At 35.6% G+C, this 24,514-nt stretch overlaps 1 protein-coding gene across 1 annotated transcript in view; it reads right to left on the reverse strand.

Moving 5' to 3' along the window:
• The window catches only part of LOC113941233 (triadin-like), a 69,646-nt gene that overhangs the window by 1,652 nt on the left and 43,480 nt on the right, over positions 1-24,514 (reverse strand). The window contains exons 5-7 of the mRNA XM_027632394.1: positions 23,812-23,838; positions 10,173-10,223; positions 3,475-3,534 (exon numbers count right to left, since the gene is read on the reverse strand). Of these exons, the coding sequence (XP_027488195.1) occupies positions 3,475-3,534; positions 10,173-10,223; positions 23,812-23,838 (138 nt within the window). The remainder of the gene's footprint in view (positions 1-3,474; positions 3,535-10,172; positions 10,224-23,811; positions 23,839-24,514) is intronic.

Below are 24,514 nucleotides of genomic sequence, written 5' to 3' on the forward strand. Positions count from 1 at the left end.
TTACTCCTGAGCTATCCCATGCATATTTGCACAGCATACATCACACTTCATGGGTGTTAGCAGCCAACTCTGGCTAACAAGTTACTGCCATGGTAACATGCCTCAGCTGTTTATTACAGTAACATCATCTCTTGCAATTGTCTGTCAATTCCTGAAGAGAGATTTTCAGAAAACTGTTGAGGACTAAGGCAGAGCTCACAGTAAATGCTGCTGCCTGCAATAGAAAGAGGATTTCACCCTGTCCACTCCATACTCTGTCAGACATAGGTTTTAAAATTCCTGGAATGGATCCTGGAGCATAAGAGCATCACATGCACAAATGAGGCATCTATCACTTGCCAGATGACTTGAAATGGATAACCAGTAATGGATACGGATAGCTAGTAATGGACACTAGCTGAGATCAGTCCCTGGCAATGATGATCTCAGAACCATAATTAGATACCCAGTATGTGCAAAAAAAAGTGAAGACTAGCATTATGACAGTGGAAACTGCATTATGCTGTCCACTCAGAGCATATTTTACACTCATTTTTGTTAAGATTTTACACTATAATTTTCCAGAAAATTAAAAATAAACATGTAGATTTTAGAACACTTCAGAAAAGTCAGCTGTGAAACTGCAAGCTAGCCTTAACTCCTGTGAAGATTTCATTCAAGTTTAGGAAAACTCTCTTTGACAAACATGGGGAAATAATGAACTTCCATTACAGTATCATGAATTCCATATCTAAATGGAAGCAAAAGAAGAATGGCAGGGAATATTCCAGCTTTCACATTTTTTCAGCAATATAGTGATGAAATACATGAAAATGGGTTCCTGACACAGCTGACCAAGTCAGTCTAAGTGACTGAGACCCTTCTAATTAGTCCCTGTGTCATTAAAGAACTTTCCTAAACTTCATCACAGAATTTGATTATAAATTAGAATAGAATGCTATTTACATTCTCCATTATCTATATCTTGAAAAGAGAATGTGTTTAGAGTAGAAAATAAGCAGTCGAAATACAGGGATGCAGTCTCTGGAGTCTTCCTGTCATGCTACAGTGAAATGGGACTTTGAAAAATACATATCCATAGTCATTGTTTTGAAATTTAATGTACAGTCTGAAAGCAATGTTTCTTAGTGAATACAGCGAGTCTCTACACACAGTAGTGTTTCAGGAGCAATTATGACAATATTTCACTAAACAAAACTAATATGTTAACTTTAAGATAAAATGCCATTAGGTAAACAGAATATTAATAGGAATCATGGCGAGTTAAGTCAGCAGGACTGAAAGAGATACTAAGCAAGTTGGCAGATTACCCAAAACTCAGAGTAGCTGTTGGCTCCCTCGAAGGCAGGGAGACCCTGCAGAGAGACCTTGACAAATTTGAGGACTGGACAATCATCAACCATAGGAATTTCGACAAGGGAAATTGCTGGATTCTGCACCTGGGATGGGGCAACCCTGGATGTACATACAGACTGGGGAATGAGATGCTGGAAAGCAGTGCCACGGAGAGGGACCTGGGGTTCCTGATTGATAGTAAGTTGAATATGAGTCAGCAGTGCCCTGGCAGCCAGGAGGGCCAACTGTGTCCTGGGGGGCATCAGGCAAAGCATCACCAGCCAGTCCAGGGAGGAGATTGTCCCTCTCTGCTCTGCACTGGTGCAGTCTCACCTTGAATATTGTGTGTAGTTTTGGGCAATGCAGTATAAGAAAGGTATTAAGCTATTAGAGAGCATCTACAGGAGGGCAGTGAGGATGGTGAAGGGACTTGAGAGGAAGCTATATGAGGAGCAGCTGAGGCTCTTGGTCTGTCCAACCTGAAGAAGAGGAGACTGAGGGGAGACTTCAGTGCAGTTACAACTTCCTTGTCAGGGGAAGAGGATGGTCAGGCACTGACCTCTTCTCTGTGGTGACCAGTGACAGGACACAAGAGAATGACCTGAAGTTGTGTCAGGGGAGGTCTGGGTTGGATATTAGAAAAAGTTCTTCACCCAGAGGGTTGGGTACTGGAACAGAGAAGTGGTCACAGCACCAAGCCTGACAGTTCAAGAAGCATTTGGATGATACTCTCAGGGACATTGTGTGACTTTTGAGAATGGGTGCAGGGCTAAGGGTTGGACTCAATGATCTTTGTGCGTCCATTCCTAGTCAGCATATTCTGTGATTCTAGCATAATAGGCATTATTCTTTTTCACTGATTGTCTGAGATTGGATGGGATAATTTTTTTCCTGTTTCAAGAAACTTAAAAAAACATTAAATATTGTTCTCTTGTGAAATCAAATTGAAGAGTTTCCTGTTTTCCACATAATAACTGAACTCCTAAAGACACATTCATATTTTAATATCGGACATTATTGGTTTTGTAATGTCATTTCTCAAAATTTCAGAAAAAATTCCTCATGTTACCACCATTCCATTTTCTAGTAATAAATATTCATTCCATCAGAAACCTAAATTTATATGCCTGCACTTAACTTCTAAATTTAGTCTTGTTAACTCAATGCTTTTTGAGTTACCTATATAAAATGGGAAAACTTTAATCAGAGATCATTAGAAAGAACTAGTCAAACACAGATTTCAGGAAATGTACATTCACTCAAGTTGTGAGACTTGTGTTCTTGGCCTGAATAAATTTGCTGTTGCTGAATATTCAGTCTTCCCTTTTTTGGGGTGATTTATTATGACCACTGGCCTATCTGCTCTTCCAGAATGTGTTTCTTCCTCCAGCCCAAGACTACATTAGCCACATTTGTTGCAAAGGACATGTTCTCAGAAGGTTTAAATTGTTTCGACAATTAGGTACCCTACAACAAAGTTTCATTTTGCTACAATATCCCTCACAAAAGGCAATGGTGAGACGGTAGCTCTTGGAACCCAGAGCTAAGTCATGAGTCATGGCTGGAGAGTAAGCTGTATCCTGATTCTGACTCCTGCAACAGGCAGATCTTAATTAGTTGTTGGCATGCACCACCAACAGAAAATTAATAAATCTCTCTAAAACCTGTCCCCAATATCTCTGAAAGGAATCCGAAGGATTTTTTTTTTTTTTTTCTAAGGAGGGTCTCCAAAGTAGAACATCTCCAGGGACAAGTATATTGTAACTTACTCATTACATTTTTCTAGGAGTATTCTCAATGACAAATATCATGCTTGGATTTATTAAAGAATTCAAAATATTCTGTGATTCTCTGGTAAGAATAAAAAAGGCACCTATTTATCCTCTGGACATCTTTGACATAAGTTAATAATGCAGTAAAAATTTATTCATTAGTCTCCAGATATAATTTCAGACTTTTTGTGCAGTGATGAATTCAAAGTGCTTTTAAAGTCCTTGTTCTCCTTCCAGCTGGCTTTCACAACACCTCCTCCGTCCTTAAACATAATTGGGATCTACAAGAACAGTCTAGGAGTCAATAGATTAGACTATTTTGAACCACTGGTAAAAAGATAAAAAATGTAAAATGCTGAATACATACCCTTTAGGGGTTCCTTCCTCTCAATTTTTTCTTGTTTTTCAGGTTTATCTCTCTGAATTGCTACAAACAAACAATAAATAAATAAATACAACCCAGCTCACAACGAATTTATAATCTAGAGGTATTACATACCCTTATTATCTCACAAAAGTTATCAAGGAAAAGCATTTGTAAATTCAAATAATGGATTTTAGCTCTGAGTAATGGGTACTTGATGATATATATACCTTCTTAATGTCAATGTTTAATTTCAGGTCCAAGAGAAATATTTTTCTTTGAATAAGCTTTCAGATGTTAGACTATATTTTTCTGAAAGAAGTGATTATTCAGCAACCTTAATCCAATCTGTCTGATCTGTTTTGGTCCCATTACACAAGCACCCTGGCTCTAAGATTTCTGACAGAAGAAATTATTTTCAGTCCTTGACAGCATTGCTTTCTATTCTTAACCAAAAAACCTGCCAGCATATTACTTTCTATGCTATTTTTTCTTTATTTTTAGCTGCTACTTCCGTCACAGGGTAGATTAACAAGAAAACATCTCTTTTAATCAGTATAACTTCAAGAAGAGCAGCTGTTCAAAACACAACCGACTGTATGTCCTGCTAGAAGCAGGCAAACATGAGTCCTTATGGACTCTATTGCCTATGCAGCTTTTTGGTGTGGCTCTATCCCACATCTTAATGATTTAGGTAGATATTTCATTCTTTGTCATTCCTTGTCAACTTGTACTACTAAAAGACTAGAATTTTGCAATTTCATGGAAAAATTATTTTCTTCTCAATACTCAAGTTTCTCTTAACAAGTAAACCCCAGAAAGCAAAACTTTGATTAGAAGACAACAGTGAGTTTTATACACAAGCATATTAATGCTTTTTCATCCATTCGTTTTACCAGCTTTGTAGCAAACATCATTTCACAGAAGTACAAGCATTACTTGTTAAGTATTTCTGCACTAAAAAAATAGGTCATTGTCCATAAGAAAAATAATTCAGAACATTCAGTAAATTCATTATGTCTTATATGTGTTTGCATTATCTAAATACATTTCCAGTCCTAACAGGTAAATTATTGTTGATAACAAATAGCAGTACAGTCGAAAGAGATTGAAGGGAGATTTTTCAAAGCCTTTAGAAATGTGGACAGCAAATTTACACTAAAAAAAATCAGACTGTGAAAAATGCAGCAGTACCAGCAATGTATTATTGAATGAATTACAGACTGTAACTCATTCAAGTGCTTTAGGACATCTAGTAGCATACCAAAGAAAAATCATTCTCTTCTCTATATATACCATGTAGAACTTACTGAATATTTTTTGCAGAAATTGTAGCATGCTTTTACATCTTACATTTGTATTAGCAGATGCTGGCTCTGTGCAAAACACTTCAAACCAATGTATTGTCAGTTTTGGCTGGTGCAATAGAACAGTTTTGCTAATAACAGTTCTGTGATGATCCACGTAAGTGAAACATGAGCTTTTGCACATTCAGTCAAAAGTCCTTGTAGTGTCTATGCCAAAAAACACAGATGAACTATTCAGAACAGACTTGTAATCAGAAAGCTTGTTTTTAGCCACATGATATCTTATTTGTGTAAGAGAGACTGTTGTGGGCATGATTTGAGGAGAAAAAAACCCAAAGCAAAACAAAAAACGTAACACCAGAAAATGAGCCTTGAATGACACTAACTGAATTGAGCGTCAGCAGATCTGAAAGTGGACAGAAAAAATTAAGATTCCTTCGCATCCTCAAAGCAGTATAAAGCACTAAGATGTATAAAGTTATTAATATTGGTGTGGACTAGAACTAAAACGGTGGAGAAGGCATCAGTTGGCCCCTTCTTGAGAAATAAAAACCTTGATGTATCTGGGCAGGGAGCCTGGAATGTTGATAAGTAGAGACCAGGCTGGCATAAGCATAAGCTATTTTTCTCCTCCCAGTTATAGGCCGAAGGTGATCTCTGGTTAGTTCAAGAGCCCTATCCTGTGTGTTGATATACCCATAGCCTCAGAGGTTGCTAATCTCAGATTGTAATGTTTACCATTACCTCTTATGGACACTGTCAGAGCTATGGCTTCCCTAATTTGGGAAGGGCAGGTGCTGCCAAAAATTAAAGTGTTCATGTTTCAGAGCTGTGATGACTGGCCATTTTTGACTCTTCAATCGTAAGTCCACCAAAATGCACTGAAGATTTTGATCTGACAAATTTAAATATGATATTTCTTAGCATATTAACTCTCCCCTGAAATGTTTTTGTGTTCAGTTTCATATATAGTCCTAAAAACTCTGTCATAGAAAATACATTACTGTCTATAGATCTTTTCCAGATTTTGTCTCTTGGATATCTATTTCTTTGTAAAGAAATGCCTTTTCAAACCTGCAGCACTCGGTACAAGCATTAGGTTTTAGAATAAGCCAGGTTGATCATACTGTGAAACAAATTAGACTTGAACAGATTTTCTTTTCCATATATATAAAAAGAAAAAAAAAAGGAAAAAAAGAAAGCATAAAAAAATATTTTTAAGGTTACTCAATAACACACTCTTCAGCTGAAAATTGCTGAAGCTAAACCTGTTCATTCGACTTTAATTCAACAATTCTATTTGTTTTATGACACACTTTGTAATTTAAAGATCACCTCTTCTCTTTTGTTAATAGGATGCTGGATTCATCCAGAAAAAATATTAAGAAGAATAAGTAAAACATGTTTTATAATAATTGTGTAAGCTAAAAATTTTCCACAACTTAAAAGAAATTTTCTCGTACTTCTTCGCAAATACCAAAAGTCATAAACTCAGAAGAACTGTTATAAGCACTGGAAAAAAATATAACACCCCAACCTAATTTTCACTAACCTAGATTTTGGAAATTGCTGATACATTTTTATATGTCTTTGAATGAAAATTCAGCCAGAGGCAAAAAGATGAGCATGAGAAATTTCATCCTCAGTGACTGGAGTATGATAAATTTATAAATAATCTAAAATAGGAGCTCATTATGGAAAATCTTAAGGTAATTTAACAATGTATTCCAAAGTTAATATTGCTATCTATTTCACATAAAATTAAAAAAAAAGAAACATAGCATATATATGAGAGGATTTTCCAAATTTCTATCATCATTTTGCATCAAGTTGAAGACATAGTAAAGGGGGATATGATTTAGTTTTTTTCCCGTAAAGTTCTCCACAAAGGCATTCCACACCTTAAAACAGAAAGTGCAAAAATAAGAGATGTAGTAAGTAGGCACTAGTTCCATACCGAAGGGAAGTAAAAATAGTTTCCATCTGAGTAAGCCTTAAGTCTGCTGCTTAGTATAAAGCTAGGTGATGAGTGCAGTAAGCATGAAGCAGAGATTGCTTGCTCCAGCTAACTGACTAAGTGCTTGTCTACAGAGCAGCACTCTCAGGAAAGTTAAGATAAATGAACTAATACAATGAAGTTACAGTGCATTAGTCAGAGAGCATTAAATCTCTGTGTAGATGCTTTCATTCGGAAGTAAAGTAACTGTAGATGGCTATAACTTAATTCTTCTTGAAGGAACACTGAAAAAAAAAAGCTTTGTCTGGAGAGGGGCATAGACTCCCAAGTCCAAATCAGTAATTTAAGGAAACCACAGCTACATCACTATCAGTACCATGTTCTCTGGTTTAAAGTTAATGCAGTCACATTTGTAGCTGTACCTTGAGAATTCAGGCTAGACAGTCCCGTGTTAAAAATACACCATTTAATTTGCTAACTTGGTCAAATTATGTAGGTTTCTAGTATACTATGGATTTATATGGTCCAGGTCTATTTGTCTATTTAGCTGTCTCAAATACTTTGTCCTCCGGCTACAGCAAATTACATTATTGGGACACACTGTATTTGTATTTATAATCTCATAATTTATACATATGCTAAAATACAGAGAGCTTTATTCTGGCATGTTTAATATTTCCATTATCAGTACAGCCTTATTAACAAGCCATTATGCTATGTATAGTAAATGAAATAGTCTTGAAGGGCCTGGACTCTATTTGTCAAATCAGCCTGAATTCAGAGATACTTCCTGAAAAAAACCCATTGCGGCTAGTGTTAACCCAGAGGTACACGTGTATCTGTCCTAAAATTACTGTTTTAAAATATGTCTGTCAGAGGTAGCCATCATGTATTGTTTTCTTCCTTACCTTACTCCAACAGCAATGTATTAGTGAAGTGATTTTGGGAAAAAACACATGGTAAATCAACCTTTTCTCATTTTGTCTCAATGCTTGTTGTAATTAGAGCTATTTCCCAGAAATGCAGGACAATTAGTTTTCCATAAAAATCAGAAATTATCATTGGACCTTCCATTAGACAGAACTTACATATACTTTTATCTTGATATTTTTTTATTATTGTTCTTACTTGCTGACAACATAAGGCACAGTTACAGCTTATTCATTGCTAGCAACAATAATAATTATGACACCTATTCTTTAAGCAGCCTTCAGTAGTAGCTCAGAGTCCTGCAAAATCTACAAAGTATCACAAAATGATGGACTAACAGACAGCTACCCCGGGCTGAGACAGCACCCTCTGTCAGCCTCTCCCCTCAGGACAACTGCTCCAGCCTTGGCCGCTTCAGTGGCCCCACACTGAACTTGCCCCAGTTTATGGATATCTTTCCTGAATTGGGAGACCCAGAACTGGCAGTATCTAGATGTGGTCTCAGGAGAGTTTAGTGAAGGGGGATAATTAATCCCTTGCCTCCGCTGGCTGGCCAAACTCCTGCTCATACGGTCCAGGGTGCCACTGACCCTTGTGAAAGTACTAATACATCAAATACCAAATTGGAAAGACCCTGTTTTGTAGTGAATTTGTGCTTATATGTACACATAATCATTGAATAATTTGATATCAGGGTTCTTAAGCATGACCAACTGCTTTGTGGAGTTATTTCTCACAGTATTTCTTCTTTCCAGGATTAAATTTACTACAGTAATTGAAATGGACATTATTGCTGTTTTTCAAAATATTTAATTAAAAACAAATTTTAAGGCACAAGTTTGCCTGGTTCTCAATACTGTTAGAATCTCATAAGTTCAGCCACTTCCATCTGGGATTTTTATTCATTACAACTATTCCTCATATTTTGGTTCAATCTTTCCAAAATGAGTCTTATGAATGGAACACCCTTGTAAATTATGGGACTTGGAATGAAAGGGTTTGACTATTAAAAAATATATACATAATTAAATTAGTTTTAAAACTCTATTGTCCCCACATGTTTGGGTGGAGAATTGAAATTCTTTCTGTTGTTTGCTGTTATTAAAAACATTCATTTTACCTCTGGATTTTTCCTATTAATAACAACAAAAGATCATGTTTGTACGTATTTCCTGAAGGTATTTTAGAAGGCAACAGTAAAATCCCCCTAAAGATTCATGCCTTTATCCCACTCTAGACTGAAGCCAGACAGAATGTTTTCTAGTAGTTGATCCTTCTATATACACGTTGCATTTTAGGGACTGAACATGAAAACAAAACAGAAAAAACTATTTGTCTTGTGCTTCAGTAACTGATTGTATAATTAAAGATTACATTATCAGGTACATACATAAAGGGACTTAACTAACGACAACTGAACATTTTTTTTTTTTTTTTTGGCATTTACAACTTCTTAGTAATCATGTCTGCCAGGTTAGTGTAAACCAGCGTAATTCCATATATATGAAATGGTACTGGCTGTTCTGGTCAAGACTGCAACACCATTTGTTTTTTTAGATTATTGTGCTTGAAAAGACCATAACTGGATCCTTTGCTAATGGATCTGAGTTTGTTACTGCCTAGCTAGCCCACTGGTACCCTAAAAAATTCATTTTGATCCAGCATGATTTACTTAGTAGTTGGGAAGCAGTCCTAGGCAGTCCAGAGGATCCTGATTAACACAGAACTGGTACGCTAGCTCAAGATGTGTAAAATACTATAAGAACATAGTAAGAATATATATAAAAATGAATGTAATTGTGTGTGAGTGTATGTGCATAACTACTACGTTTAATAAGATTCCTCCTTGCTTCCTCCTGCCATTACCAAGCACAGTACTGGTGCATCAGAGGGATGCTCATCAAGTTTTTTGTGGCCTAACCTTTATAGGAGAGCTTTCTTAGGCAAAAAAATCTGCAGACATCCCAGGGAAACTTCTTGGTTTACATGACCTCTGAAAACCAGTCCAAACCAGTTCCTCTGTGGATTTTTGGAAAGTGCCAGTTATAAGAGATTAAACAGTCTGAAAAAGAGTAGGTTCTTAAAATGGAGGCCTTTCTTATCTCTGATACACACCTGGCTCACTTTTTACTATGACTTTTTAACTTGGATGGCACCCACTGGCCTATAAACTTATTTTCTTCCTTACCTAACACACTTCATGCCTTTTGCACTAGAGGAATTTTCATCAACACTCTACTTTTTGCACTTTTGCTAGAAAAAAAGATTACTGGAAAAGTTTGGCCTAAGAGAATCTTATTAAGAATTTGCATTTACAATATAGCCACACAAACATAAAATTACATTATTTTTGTTACTGCTAAGATATACAGAAATTTTTGATCTTTTACAGTCAGTGCCAACTGATCTTTGGATGCTTTTACAATACAACGGTGGCAACGTAGTTAACAAAGACACTGTAAATTACATACATATATGTAGGCAAACAGACAAAAAACCAAAGCTACCCTTTGTTGGTGTTCGTTTTTCGTGTCTCTCCGTTTTCTCTTTTTGAATTTCTGAAAACAACGCAATGCAGATTTATCAATTTCAAAATAATTTTCACACACAAAAATATCAGATGCAGTCTCATAATAAAACATTAAAAAGTGCTAATGCTTCAATTATTATAGCAGAACCATGGCTTTATCATCTGCATATTCAGAATTACATACAGTATCACTCAATTTTATATATATATACACAGACAATATATATGGATAAAAATCACAACATCAAGTGTCTTTAATAATTATTCTGTTTTTAATTGAAAAAAGTAGCCATATAGCTACATTTAAAGGCAAGAAGAGGTTTTGCTGATCTGTATACAGAAACATGTTGGTCATGAAACAGAAAAAATATGCTTTTACTAAATATTTCCTGTATGTATCTTGAGTTGTTTACCAAGATTAGCATTGTATGTTTTCCAAATTGCCTTTGAAAGGGAAAAAATGTTCTTTTTGTTATGTTTTATAAAATTTTTAAAGCTCACATACTGAGTTGGTATCTCCAATACACAATAAAAGGTAGACTCAGTACTCTCTACAAATTACAGAGATATAAGTTTCCAGATTAGGGATCATCATCTGGGAGAACGACATTTTAATCATGCTGTATAACAAAGCCTGAGAACTACCTTGTTAGAAGAGGAAGCTGCTACAGCATTTATCTGCACTTTTTATGCCATCTCTTTTGAACAAAAATCTTCAACTATAATATTGATATTAAATTACGCTATATGCCTCCATAAGTATTTTTCTACTGTCCTTATTGTTCCAAAACCAGGATAATATTGAAAATGAAAAATGTTGAATTTTAGAAAGAGCAAACAATTAAATCAAGCTTTCATAGCCTTTTTGGTATGTAGTTATAGAAATTTAAAGGGTATTTTTAATAGGTGTATAATAAATTCATTAAGACTATACTGAGTGCCTTTTTTATTGTATTGTGCATATATTTCCTGCAGTAGGAAACTGGTATAAAATATTGGATCATATTTATTCTTGACAAAAGCAAATGCAGATCTCACTAGACTGTGGGAGGTGCCTCCTTGTTTTTCAGTGTTACTTTTTGTCTGCAGGGTCTAAATAAAAAGAACACTGATCCCAAAGTTAATCTAACAGAAAAAAGTTATGCATATTACATCTCAACTCTAAGGAGCTTCTTTAATGTCTATTGAAGACAACCGAAATCTTCCACTTACAACCTTAGTTATTTTCTCAGGTTGTAACAGGATGTACATTGCCAAACAAACCCAGTAGAAAATGGAACTTTCCCTCCCCAAATCTTTGCATAGTCCTTGAAAATAAATACAGAATATTTTTATTAGATAGTATTTGGTGTCTGAAATAATGATTGTGTCTGGTTTGCAAAAACTTAACTATTCTATGGCATCATCCTATGTTTTCTTCACATAGAGGACCTTATTTCACCAAGATAAAGAGTGAGAACAGGTAAAATACATACCACTGTTTGTCGCTAGTGCATGGCAGCATAACTAAGCTAATTATATGATGTCATTAAGCTAAAGGGATTTTTTATTCATTTTTCATCTTGCTCTTTTCAGCCTGGGTGTGTAGTTCATTTATTGTTCTATAAACCTCAAAGGCTGTGATTAGGAAGAAATATACTTTAGTGATTTACTGTATATCAGCTGAACGTGGATCATTTTTCTTTCTTCATCTATGTGAGAATATTTTATTTCTATTGACATTTCTTCTGCTTAAATGGATGCATGAACTAGTTTGGGTAACGTAAGTGATAGGAATGGTGCAAGACAAGAACAGCTGGAGGATTGCTCCCTAATTCTGGGCACATCTGAGAAATTCTCCATGCCATTGCTCCAGATTGCCTCCAAACATTGACTCAGAGGACTTAATGAAGGCTGAGTCACTTCCTCTACATTGCAACATACAGTTGAGTCATATCTCACCCAATTCAAGAGGTCACCCTACATACAGGAGTGAATATAACCCACTAAGTGATAAATCATATTCTTCCGGTAGAGGCATTCACACAGACACATAATCCTTGCTTGCCTTAAAATGCCTCAGCTCCGCTGTGTTTTCATCATCTGTATGTGTCTCACTACAGAAAATAGGTGTATTCTTCTTGAAAAAATAAGTATAAACATTTTTTAATTAAAAAAATTAATGAAAAATGGTTGCAAAATTACTGTGGGTTTAGGAAATTTATTGCTAGTTTGACTGCAAAATATGTATGGAGCAACGACTGTACAACTGGTTGTCTAAATCAGGCTCACATTGCATCAGCAGTGAAGCTTGCTTTACACAAATATTTCAGTATGGTGCACAAAAAGATGCTTTCTAGACAACCACACTGAGAATCTCGTCTAACTCCCTGCTACATTAGGATACCACACATACAAAAAACCATACACAAATTCCTTGAAGTTAAATACATCTTCATAATACACTAGTGTGTGTATACATGTTTTTATATATTGTGAAACATCCCATAATTAAGATATCTTTACAAACTCTCCATTATAGTCTGAACCATTATAAAATATTGCAGCCTGGAACACATCAATTCTGCTACATTACGACAGAAATTTTCCCAGCACAAATAAGTCTCATCTCAATATAAACTGTTCTGGATTAATTCATAAGATAGAAAATAGTGACTATTTGCTAACTTCAAAATATTTAAAATAAGGAAAGGCATTAGATTATTGGATATTTTTTGTTGTTGTTGTTCTGAGAGTTCTGATACTCTCCGCTTCATCTTTCATGACAAATAGCCTTAATTTTCTAGTAATCATATCATATCTTATTGCTGAGTTGAGAAAGTGGCTGTAATACCGTAGAAGACTTACATGGCCAGTTTAAAGCATGTAATTTATCTCTATCAATGACACATTGTTTATAAATCCCAAATATTACGAGTTTTTGTTTAAAAAAATGACAGAATCAAGCAGCAAAAAGGATAATCTTTGTCACCACAGCAACCATCCAGATTCTTTATGAGATGACAGCATGGTTTATTAAATTATTGTAAAACAGTATGTATTTTAAAAGCCGTATTTCATTGTTCGTTTTCTTAAGTTATTAAGCAGACATGATAAATTATCTTTCTCCTTGTCTTTCTTCGGTTTTGAATGGATAAGTACTTTATTTCCTTAAATATGGATACTGCTTGATGCAGACTTCTCTTGACCTTCTGTGTCTTGTGCAGATACACAGAACAGGCAGGGTGATTATTTTAAATAACTCCAAGAAGGGAAGCTAATAGTCTTCTCACTGACAATTTCAAGATACTCAAAGGAGACACAGTTGACTATATTGTTAGCAGGCTGATATATCTATGTATTGTTGACCCAAGGCAGACCCTCACAATCAGCTGAGGATCAGTATTGCAGGCAGCTTTACTGAAAATCCCTGCTGACCACATAGTCTGGGCACTAGCTTCCCCCACCCCTCACCCAGCTAATTTTCATTAACAGCATTTGACAGTGTCTAATGACAGCACAGTACTGGCCATGCACTCCAGCTCCAGGAAGATCAGGATGGGAGAAAATAATTACAGTCCCTTGAATCCATGTGAGATAGTATGTCAGCACTTGCAGGTTTACATCAGTGTGAATGAAGAGCACAGCCCTTCATGGTAGGGAATGAGGAGATTCTCCTGGTCCCGGTTCCCTTCTTTGTCTGTGTTTGTGTTTCTGATTTTGATTGTTCATTATCTCCTTTTTTTTAACATGGTAAAATAGATGGCATTATTCTTAGCTATTTTAGTTGTATTGTATTATGATAGCATTTAGGAGCCTCAGACCACATTAATTACTTTAGGTACCACATGGGGTTATAACACAATATAAATATCCCATCTCTGTAACACAGAGGTTCAAACTCTGAGGGTTACATTTCTTCTATTAGTGGGAAGGCACAGCCCTGCATCTTGCTTCATTAGAGGGTAAAGTGGTGACTAGCATTGTTAAAACAGGCTATTGTTCTGCTATTGTTAAAACAGGCCCTAAACCTTATCCTCTGCTGAGTTTTCATCTTACATATGAAATATACCTTTAAAAAATCCCAATAAACCATATTAAAAATGTCAGTGATATGAGAGACAAAGTGAGAAAAAAAAAAGGATTATTGTTCTCATTTGAAATACAAGAATGCTTTACTGAATGTAACCCACAAAGTCAGCAAAGGAACTGGGAATTTAACCCTAAGCCCTGACATTCCATATTGTCCCTTCATTCTTAAAGCCATCCTGTTTCTGCTTAAATACTACAGTGAGCATAGAATGTAGTTTTAATATATCTAGATTTTAAAGGTATAATTAAGCACCTGGAATTTTATGCGAAATGAAAAGGCATTTTTTCTATGGAAATTTTACCAGGTGGTTGTCTTTTTCATAATCTCTTACAGGTAAGACAGCACTATACCTCTTTAGTGCTTTGACATTCTTTCTCTCATAAATATCTAAGTGTGAAAAGGAAAATGAGTCCTGGTGTGCCAGAGGCTAATGATTTGCTTTTGAGCAGTTAAAACTCTTACAGCCATTGCCAGCAATTTAATGGGGCTATATCCTGTTAAGTTATCAAGGTTTATTGGTAGCAGGCAGCTGAAGAGTTGGTGGAAATAGATACTGAGGGCAAGGCAAGAGTGAGTGGTGTTAAGAGTTTTAGAAGATGAGAGAGATGTCATTTCTAAAGTGTTTTTAGATGCTGTTTGTATGAAGAATTTTAGTCAACTCTCTTGCTGTTGGTATCCTCAGGAGAAATTTGCAATTGTGCAGCTGATATCTATTTTTAATCCAGATAGTACCAGCTGGTGAGGGTGACAGTTATTCTTGTGGGGCTAGGAGAAGAAGAAAGGAAGCTAGAGCAACTTCTAGCTAACTACTAATAGATCACATAGCTGTACTCTAGAGGGATGAAAAGAAAATCCACAACAAAACCAAAACAAATTTTGCCACAGCCAAAAATCACAGGAAAAAAAAAGAAAGAAAAAAGGAGCAGGAAATATTTAATTGGGGAATTAAATTAGTGTATTGTGCCTGTATCAGTGACCTAAAGACAGCATAACAGAAGACCTTTAATACTAGCATTCAGTATTGGAAGGTACAAGTGACACATATGACTTAGTCAGGTGACTTCTCTACCAACTTGCTACTAGCACAGTTTTCTTAGATCTTGCCCTATTCTTGGGATTCATAGAAACTTCAGGCTGGCGTACATAATAACGTTTCCTGAAGTTATGTGTTGTAAGACCTTTCTTGAAAATGCAACAGGGACAAATTGCTCTTATTGATGAAAATGCTGAACAGTTGGTGTGCTCATTCACTGCATGAGATACCAGGCCACAGTGCCTCTTAAGTATCATTTCAGAATTGTTTATCCTTCTCTTTGGAAATAAAAAGTAGAATTTGGAGTGAGAATAAAGTGGTTTTTTTTTTCTTTTTTTTCTTTCTTTTATATTTTGCAGAATTATACAGTGTCTCTTTCATTTGCTGTGTGACAATACTGTTGACAGGGCTCACACAGCATCACTTCTCATTCTTCTTGGTCCGAAGCCTCTGCTCTAGTGAATATTTACCCAAACCAACAAGTTCTTCTAAATTGTGAATATTGCTGTGAAGTGACATTGATGGGTCCTAAAGCTATTCAGTAAAGTTCATCTTCTTCACCGTAGTTGTCTTTATTTCCTACACTTCGTACTTTGTTTGATATCACTAAACTGCTATCAGAGATACAGAGAACACGACCCTCAAATATTTCTGGAGGATTTACCTATCTTGAGTAACATACAGCAAACAAGTAGGCTTTATGTTCCCCCAAGAACACAGGGATTTAGCATATACTAAGCCCTCTTTGTAAGAGAAAGGACAAAAATGAATAGATTGGATCCCAGTTCAACAGATATTCAGTTGTTTCTGAACTATTGACGTTTCACTGGTCTATAAAAAAAAATTCACTGTAGATGACATGCTGACATCTTCATCCTCGTGCTGAGGAGGGCTTTCATTCCAGGGTGATGTTTTATCTTATTTTTGCTTTTACAAGACTACAGCAAGAGAGATACATTGTTAGGAAGGCATTTGCAGACAGGGTGTTTGTTATTTTCATAACAGCGAAACATTCCAGCCTTACTAAATATTTTATTATGAGTCACTCTTTCTTGATCTCCAGTTTTCTAAACTGAACTTTTTCCAGTCCTCTCTTTCTCATTATGTCAAAGATAATTAAACATGTACATATTTTGCTATATTGCTGTGTTTGAAACAACCTTCCTTCTGCTATAGAATAAAACAGCTTAAGCAATTAATGGTAACTAGAAGTGTATCACTATATTACTATGTACTTGTCGAAAACATTTTGTCACCAAATCACAGATTGGTGGTATTGACCTTTCTATTTGTTATTATATATTTGGGCATTTTCGTGTATCTGCCAGGGCTTCTTAAAAATGTAATATCACAAATTATTTCAATACAAAATTGTCTTTTAAGAAAATAGGGAAAAAAATATTTTTCCTAAAGAGCTGAGGTAAAATGGAAAAGAAAGTAAACGGAATGGTTGTGGCTAATTCCAGCTAGAAATCCTCAGTTTACCAACGCAAATAGAACTTAACATGGTGCACAACCATTTTTCATTTCTTTCTAAAGCTAAATATTTTTTCTTATTTTTCTTTAGTTTTAATTTCCCTCTGGTAAGGTTTCCAGTTGAAGCAGAAAAGCAATATCTTATCAGAAAGGTTTTTATGGGAAGGGGGGTACTCGCAATTATCTTTGACTAGTTGTCTGGTAAACAGCATCCTTCAGAAAGACCATACACAGACTTTTATATGGTGGAATTTCAGTGACTGTGCTTTTGAAAGAATTAAAAGGGGAAGGTATTAAAAGACCTTCAATCCAAAACATTTTTCACATAAAATTAATTTTTATTCCTAGTATGAAAATATGTTAAGACTATATTTTTCATTCCCAGACTGCAATCTGGTACCTCGGTTCTGAAATGTAAAATAAATGCTAATTGCACTTTGATTAAAAGCAAAAACAAAAACAAAACACAGCAAAACTCTTAACCCAAATGCATCAGAGATAGAGCCATGTGATCAAAACCAGGGTTTATTTTCCTTCTGTGGAACACGAAATTTTCTTGGCAAGCTTCTCTTTATGGATTCTAGCCTACAAAGTTGTTATTGGACCAATTTTAAATTACATTTAAATTATTTCAGCTTTTAAATTTCATAATCAATTTTATCAGTCTGCCTTTAATAGACTGTACTTTTATAGAGAAAAATTCCAGGCAAGACTTGTAGACCTCTTAGTAGGGCAAAATTTTATACAAACAACAATACATAAAATCTTTAATTTTGATTAGTATCGAAGAAATATTTTCCCATATGAATCTATTTAATAGTTGGGGGTTTTTTTGTAGTTTTTGTTTGTTTGTTCGATTGGTTAGATGGTTACTTTTTTTGTTGTTTGGTTGGTTGGTTTGATTTTTTGTTTGTTTGTTTTTCTTTTATTGTTGTTGTTGTTTTTTGTGAAAGGAGGAAAAAGTAGAAAAAAAAGAAATTACAAGACTAACCACGGTTACTCTACTCAGCTTTTAAAAACATCAGCAGTGCAGATTCTACCTTACAAAATTAGTGTGAAAATACTTCTAGACCCGCTGATTTTATTTTAGGGGTTTGGTGTGCAGAAGAGAGAAGTTTCTGTGGTCATGACCATGGGCTGGACTTGCTATATCATCTCCTTGGAATAGCAGTAACTGTGAGTAGATCTGAGTTCACCCAGAAAAATATGCAGGACCTCCAGTTTTGATGCTGTGGGTTTAAATGAGTTGTGGAAAAAGTTTTCATTTTCCAGGCCAGGAATTTACTCTGTCTCGCAAGCACAGCATGCTCCAGCCAGTAGGGCATCTTCCTAATGCCCCCTCTTCTCAGAGTGAGAACCCCCCTAACGTTCCATAGACAGGGTACAAATGAAGATTTTCATGAAAGTAGCATGGATAGCTTCACTTCAGGTTTTCTCTGATTTAAGAGGATAGTTTAAACAGCTGCAAGACTCTCTTCTGCTACACTTCTGTCAGGGGTTCCTACTAGCCTTGTGACTCAAAGTCCTCTCTCTATCTTTTAAAATATAGTTGGTAAGTTTGTATTAAAATTGTTCAACTCAAGTTGAAACCCAATCACAATTCTGCAATAGGCAAAAGAACTATAATTGAACATCACTATTCCCTGGTGGTATATAGTATTGTTTCATCTGGATAATACGGAAAACATTTTCTTTCCATTATAAAACATTATTTTGTGGTGGATATGTTATTGCTGCATTGATCAGCCTAAGTAAAACAAGATGAGATTGTTAAAAGAACATTAATAACAGAAATGGATGCCGCAAAAATGAAAAATGCAGAACATACATATCTGGAACAGCAGTTTAACATCTGAGAATTGAACCAATCAATGATTTCCATCTTTTAAGACAGGGTCTACTTTACACAAAGATATGCAAAATGCTTTGTAGCAAAATGTAGCCTAGGGAGAGAGTGAAAGCCTTTTAGAGAGATCTGTAACAGCAACTCATATACAGAAAAGTGAACATTATCATGCGGCAACATAAAAGAAACTCAATTCAGAACGCATTACCAGTACAAATAGGTATATACTTCAGAGATGAATGAAACTGCACAATTATTTTTTAAGATACATATATCTTAACACAGTTTTCAGGTTGCTTCTATGGTATTCTGATTTTTTTTTTTCTCTAGTCCATTTCCAAACTGTCTGTAGCCTTGGGTTCACAGGGAGTGGTAGGTGAATTACAGAGATGTAAAAACTGTCCCCTCACTGGGGAAAATGCTTGGAGTATGGAGAACTTTTTTGGGCTATATCTTTAACTGTTCTGATATGCTTCCTGCTGCATTTGCACTGGTTGCTCTTGGGCAGCAATAAGGATTTCTGTCCTATCCGGTGAGTAAACTGAACTTTTGGTCTGATCTTACATTCTTTGGTATGCAAATAGGTAAAAGCAATCTAACACACATTTTAAATTGCAGGACTAACACTTAAGTATTTGTCAGTATGTTTTTCCCTACCCTGCCTGGATACCAAAACCAGTTCTTTTTAGATTTATACAGGCTAGTATATCAAAACTGCTTTCGAATCCAAATTAGCAAATTCTCTACCAGTCTTCTCTAAGCGGGTTGTTCCTGCCCCTCCCCTTTCCCTACAACAAACAAAGTTGTAGGTGTTTGCTTGATCATTCTTAAAAGGAAATCTAGGAAATTGTCTGTGCTGAGAACCCTTCCTTTTGGGAGCACTTTGTTTGTCATTGTTAGTGCAGATCAATACCCAGGTCTGAACAAGCAGATACATTGTGCTGAATAAATTCTGACTGTTCTAACCTTGGGATGCAGAACGGATTAGTAGGGGTGGGTGTCTGGAGTCAGGTCTGTGGGAGCTGGACCTTGGCCAGAGTTGCTGAGGGTAACTCAGAGTAACTGACTATACCTTTAGAAGTTGCCACATTTTAAGAGCCTGACATGTATGTCTTCAGCATATTAATAACCAGATTATTACTCAGGTAAGGATATTCTCATTTGAACTGAAGACAGAAGGATAAGGTGCTTTTAAAAAAAATTATTTGTATTTTTCAAAATTTCTTGCAACCTTTAACAGAAATTTCTGTTAAAGTATTTTTCTATCTCATATATAGTCTAACAGAAAATTAGAGATCCATCTCTACCTCAAGGAAATCAAGTTTCTTTTGATTGTCAATAAGAATAATATTATGCTAATTAAAAAACTTTTTGGTAATACAGAGATGGATAACACTGTCATGATGGTGCTTTATTTCTTAGTCTGCTTTTTAAATGATTTGTGTTTATTGAAGTGAAAATTATTTACAGTTTAATAATAACATTTTTAGCCATGGTTGTCAATGCTGAAGTGTCTGCACTTGCTTATTATTTACAGATCTTTATTTCCAGTTTTCTTCACTAGATTTCTCAGCTCTTTTTGAAACTCACAACTGATGCCAGCAGTGTCAAAAAAACAAAAAAAAAATTAAAATTTCTCTCTTTTTTTAATAACAATAATTTCTAGTAAAATAGATCAAAATATGACAAAACATGCAGCTGTCAGATAATGAATAACATGAAAAAATGAAGAACATGATCAGTCATAACTGTTGTAGAAAGAAATTAAACCAAAAACATATTAAGCCTGCAAGAAAGAATTAACATTCTCTATGTCTTTTGTGAAAATACCCTACAGCTTTAGTATATTGAAAATATGCATTGTTAAAGACTACAGAATAATCTTTCACTATGTCTGTTGAAGAACATTACTTTTTTAGACAATATTAAATGTTCATTCTTTTCCAATTATTAAAGATAAACATTAGTGATAAGACTTGGACTGGTAAAAATAATTGCAATAAAAAAGGTGCTTGAGAGATATTTTCATGTTTTCTAAAGGATTCTGAAGCTGATATTAGTCCCATTGCCTGCAGAAGCCCATTGTCATTACTCGTACTTCTATTATCTTTACTTTCTCTAGGAAAGCGATCTTTGTTTTCTTTCAGATCATAATTATCATTAGGCTTTTCTTCTTTCATGACTAGTCAATGTCCTTGCCACTCCCCTTGAGTTTTTTTCCAATATTTAATTGCATCATGATACCAGCGATCTTCTTATTTTTTCCAGTTACTCTATTCCATTATAAAGTAAATTTTATGCAAACCTTTTAGTATTCACAAAGGCTGCTAGTCAACAAAGCAAAAGTGTAAAGGCTTGTCCACACACTCAAAATAAGTATGACAATTTTTAAACAAATTCTCATCCTGTTCATGAAAACCGCAATAACTGTGGATTAAATCCAATACAAATAGTTAAAAAGCAGGCATAGCATCCCATAATGCACATTTCCAGAGTGAAATTTGAGAGTGGTTTTCTATAAAAATATGAAAAATATTAATCTGTTAATCTTCTAGAGACAGCAGTAGTGTATTGCACAATCTCACTGTGTCTTTTTTTTCTTTTTTAGGATGTTCAAAAGCCATAAGCATAAGAATCACCTAAAGACCATTCACAAACCTATGGATAAAATTCCTGCTCAGAAGGGAAGGGACTTTGATGCAGAAATGGTCCTTTACGTACACCAGAGAACACACCATAACTAAAATATTTGTTTCCGATTTCATGGATCTAGCTAACATTTTGATACCCAAGAAGTTTCCTGGTTTATTTGTGTAGTGGTCCTCCTTTGGGTCCAGTCCTAACAGCAGCCTTGTTGGAAAAATGACCGATGCAACGTTCTGTTTTAGAAAGCTTTTTTTCTGGAAGTCTTATTTCTGGACCATACAGACAACAGCACACATTTGTTAAGAAAAACTACTCAAAGAGATCTGCACCCTGTGCTGGGAGAACAGATGCTTGTGAGAGTGCTACCTGCAGGAGCTCACCTGAGCCCTCGGCTCACCTCCCAGGGCTTTGCCTTCTGCGCTCATGAGCTTTAGCTCTGGGAATAAATTTCACTGCCTAAGCAGAAAAGCTGTTGACTAGACTGTATCACAGAGCTCTCAGAAAACTTTTGTTTAGGCTAAAGTGCTGGTAATTCAGCTATTGATGTTTATACAATTTTAAGAGAAGTCTGCAGAGAGGCAGGAACAGCTCTGAGGGGCTCAGAGCTGCCTGTCACTGAACAACCATGCAGTACTCTGCGCTGGCGTTTCCAAGGGATTGGTGGCTGCAGGCCACATATATTGTATTTCTGTAGCCCAGTAAAAGAGGTGACAAAACCAAGTATAAACAAGGCCAGGTCCCAGCTGCCAGAATGAAATGGAGACCTCTAGTTACCTGGAGATGGTAAGTTATTTGAGGATGTCGCTATGTGAAATCTTATGGCTATACTCAGAAAGGAGTACTATCTTCAGCAGTCCCAGTCAAGGAACAGCTTTTAGCAGGGAGACAAAGATGGGAAGCCTTTTCCTCTAAAAGACAAAGGAATGATCTTGAGGACACATCCAGGAAATGGAAAAGCCCACTCAGAATTTTTTTACTTCTCGGGCAGATGAAGCATGTTTGAATTTGGGTCTTTTCACATCTGTGTGGCTGAGTCAACCTGTAAGACACCGGACCCTTAGGAATCACCAGCTCCTTGCCCATTTCCTTCACACCAAAGATAAGCCCCTCTCAGGATTTATCTCCAGAGCCAGGTTATGAGCTTTGAATAGTAAGGAAAACGTTCCAAACCGGCAGTTAAATACTTAGCTCCTTGGATGGAAGACTTTTAGGTCCAAACAATTGTCTCATTTCATCACTTCCAACTAAGCAGCTTCCACCTTATTTGGATGGTTTCTCTGAATTGTGTTTCTACAGACTTGTGTCCCAATGTAAAGGGTTAGGCCTGAGTGTGTCACTGATTTCCAGAGAAGAAGGGATTGCAGTGCTGAACATGGTGTTTTCTGTAATGTTTTTATAGGCAATACCTTCCCAGACATGAAGAATCTTCACAGTACTTCCAGCCTGGCCAGCTACACTGGCCCATGGTGAAAAAACATGGTGTACCTAGCATCCCTGCAAACAACAGTCCACAGTTTCAAACTCTGTGCACCCCTTTTTAAAATTAACAATGCATTTCTCTCTCCGGGAGAAAAGACAGAGTGGTGCTGAACATTTTACAATTCTTACTGATGGAGTAAACAGATGGAATGTTTTCCTGCACTGTCTATAAGTTTTCCTAAAAATGAAGGATCATCCATAGAAAGATGATTCATCCTGGTCTTCAAGCCTATTAATTCCTTGGATGCTCTATTGAGAATGACAAAATATGTCACTAAATAGAAGCTTGATCCAGTTCCAATTAACTTCAGAGAAAACTGGATTGTGATCTCAGCAGCAACTGGGGTGATAGATTCTTCAACACAGGCATTTACCTCTTGAGAAATTGATGAATATCAAATTCAGATCACATGGGGCTGGTTCCATATCCTACTATTATCAGGCTTTACTCCATATGGAGAAAAAACACACCCTAGTTTTGAAAAGATTTACATTGTGTCATCAATAACTCAAGCCTTCTAATACATTTTCATTTTGATTTAATAGAAGTTGAACTTAAGTTTTATGTTTAATCATAACAATTTAAATATCTATAAAGATTTATATTATAAATCCTATTTACTTCACTTGTCTGCTTTAAGAATTCAATGACAACTAAGTACTTTTTCTGGAGATTCAGAATCAGGCCTTATTTTACAGTCCTGTGTTGACACAAGATAAAATGCTTTTACGGTGCCTCATTATTTCTAACTATATATTCTTTCCATGGTATTCCATATTATTATTTGTGATTTTTATTTCTATCCAGACATATATGTAACTCATTGATATTAACAAGAGTCCCACATGAAGGGCAAAGATACAGATAATATTTCTATAATTCTATTTTTTATGATAATTTTTAAAAATTTCTGGGTAATAATGTAATACTCAAGAAGTCTCACAGAGCAGCAAACAGCACAGCAAGTATTATTACTTGAGTTTCTTTTATATCACAGATATACCAGTTAATTCTTAAAATAGTTGCAAAGTATTTTCCCTCTATAGTAAAGCAACTGACCAACCTTTTTTCATGGAAGGTTCCACTTCACCTAAACCAAGAGAAGAAAACAAATGTCAGAGAAAAGATATTAAAAAAACCCCCACATTTTTTCTCATGTTTTCTCGTTTTAATTTCAAAAAATAATTTCTCTTCTTTATATGCTAAATGGTAAGCGTCTATTCTGAGATTTTGAATTTTTCATAAAGATTCTCTTACCACAGAGTTTTGGGTGGATAAATTCAAGGTGCACTAGTAACTAAGGAAAGATCCAAATCTGCGTTTGTGCTTCTGAATACTAATTTGTAACTACGATTTACAATTTGCTTTGTTTTATGCACGTTTCCATGTTTTAAGGAAAGGCCCAGTAGTTTGGGTTTAGTTCCAAATGACACAGTGTATATGCAGTTTCGGAAGATTGTAAATCTAGCGATGCTTCCAGTGAAATCCAAGGTAAAAATATAAACTATTTCAGTGGAACTACGAACACTTGATTGCTGCAGTATGTTATTCCACTTCCATGCAGGACATGACAATTTAAAGGCCTGAGCCTGAATGATTGGCTAGCGTGCAGCCTCAGCTGCACTGACTGCAGCACAGAGCTCACATGCGCTTAGTTTTTATATACAGTGCTAATATATTTATTATATAAGATGCCTTACTGCCTTTTCATACTGCTGGTTGATATTGATGAAATTCCACCTGGGCTAAAAGCTGCTAGGACTAAG

The sequence above is a fragment of the Corapipo altera genome, unplaced genomic scaffold (genome assembly GCF_003945725.1).
Source record: "Corapipo altera isolate COAL_440 unplaced genomic scaffold, ASM394572v1 2b, whole genome shotgun sequence".
Taxonomy (NCBI): Eukaryota; Metazoa; Chordata; class Aves; order Passeriformes; family Pipridae; genus Corapipo; species Corapipo altera.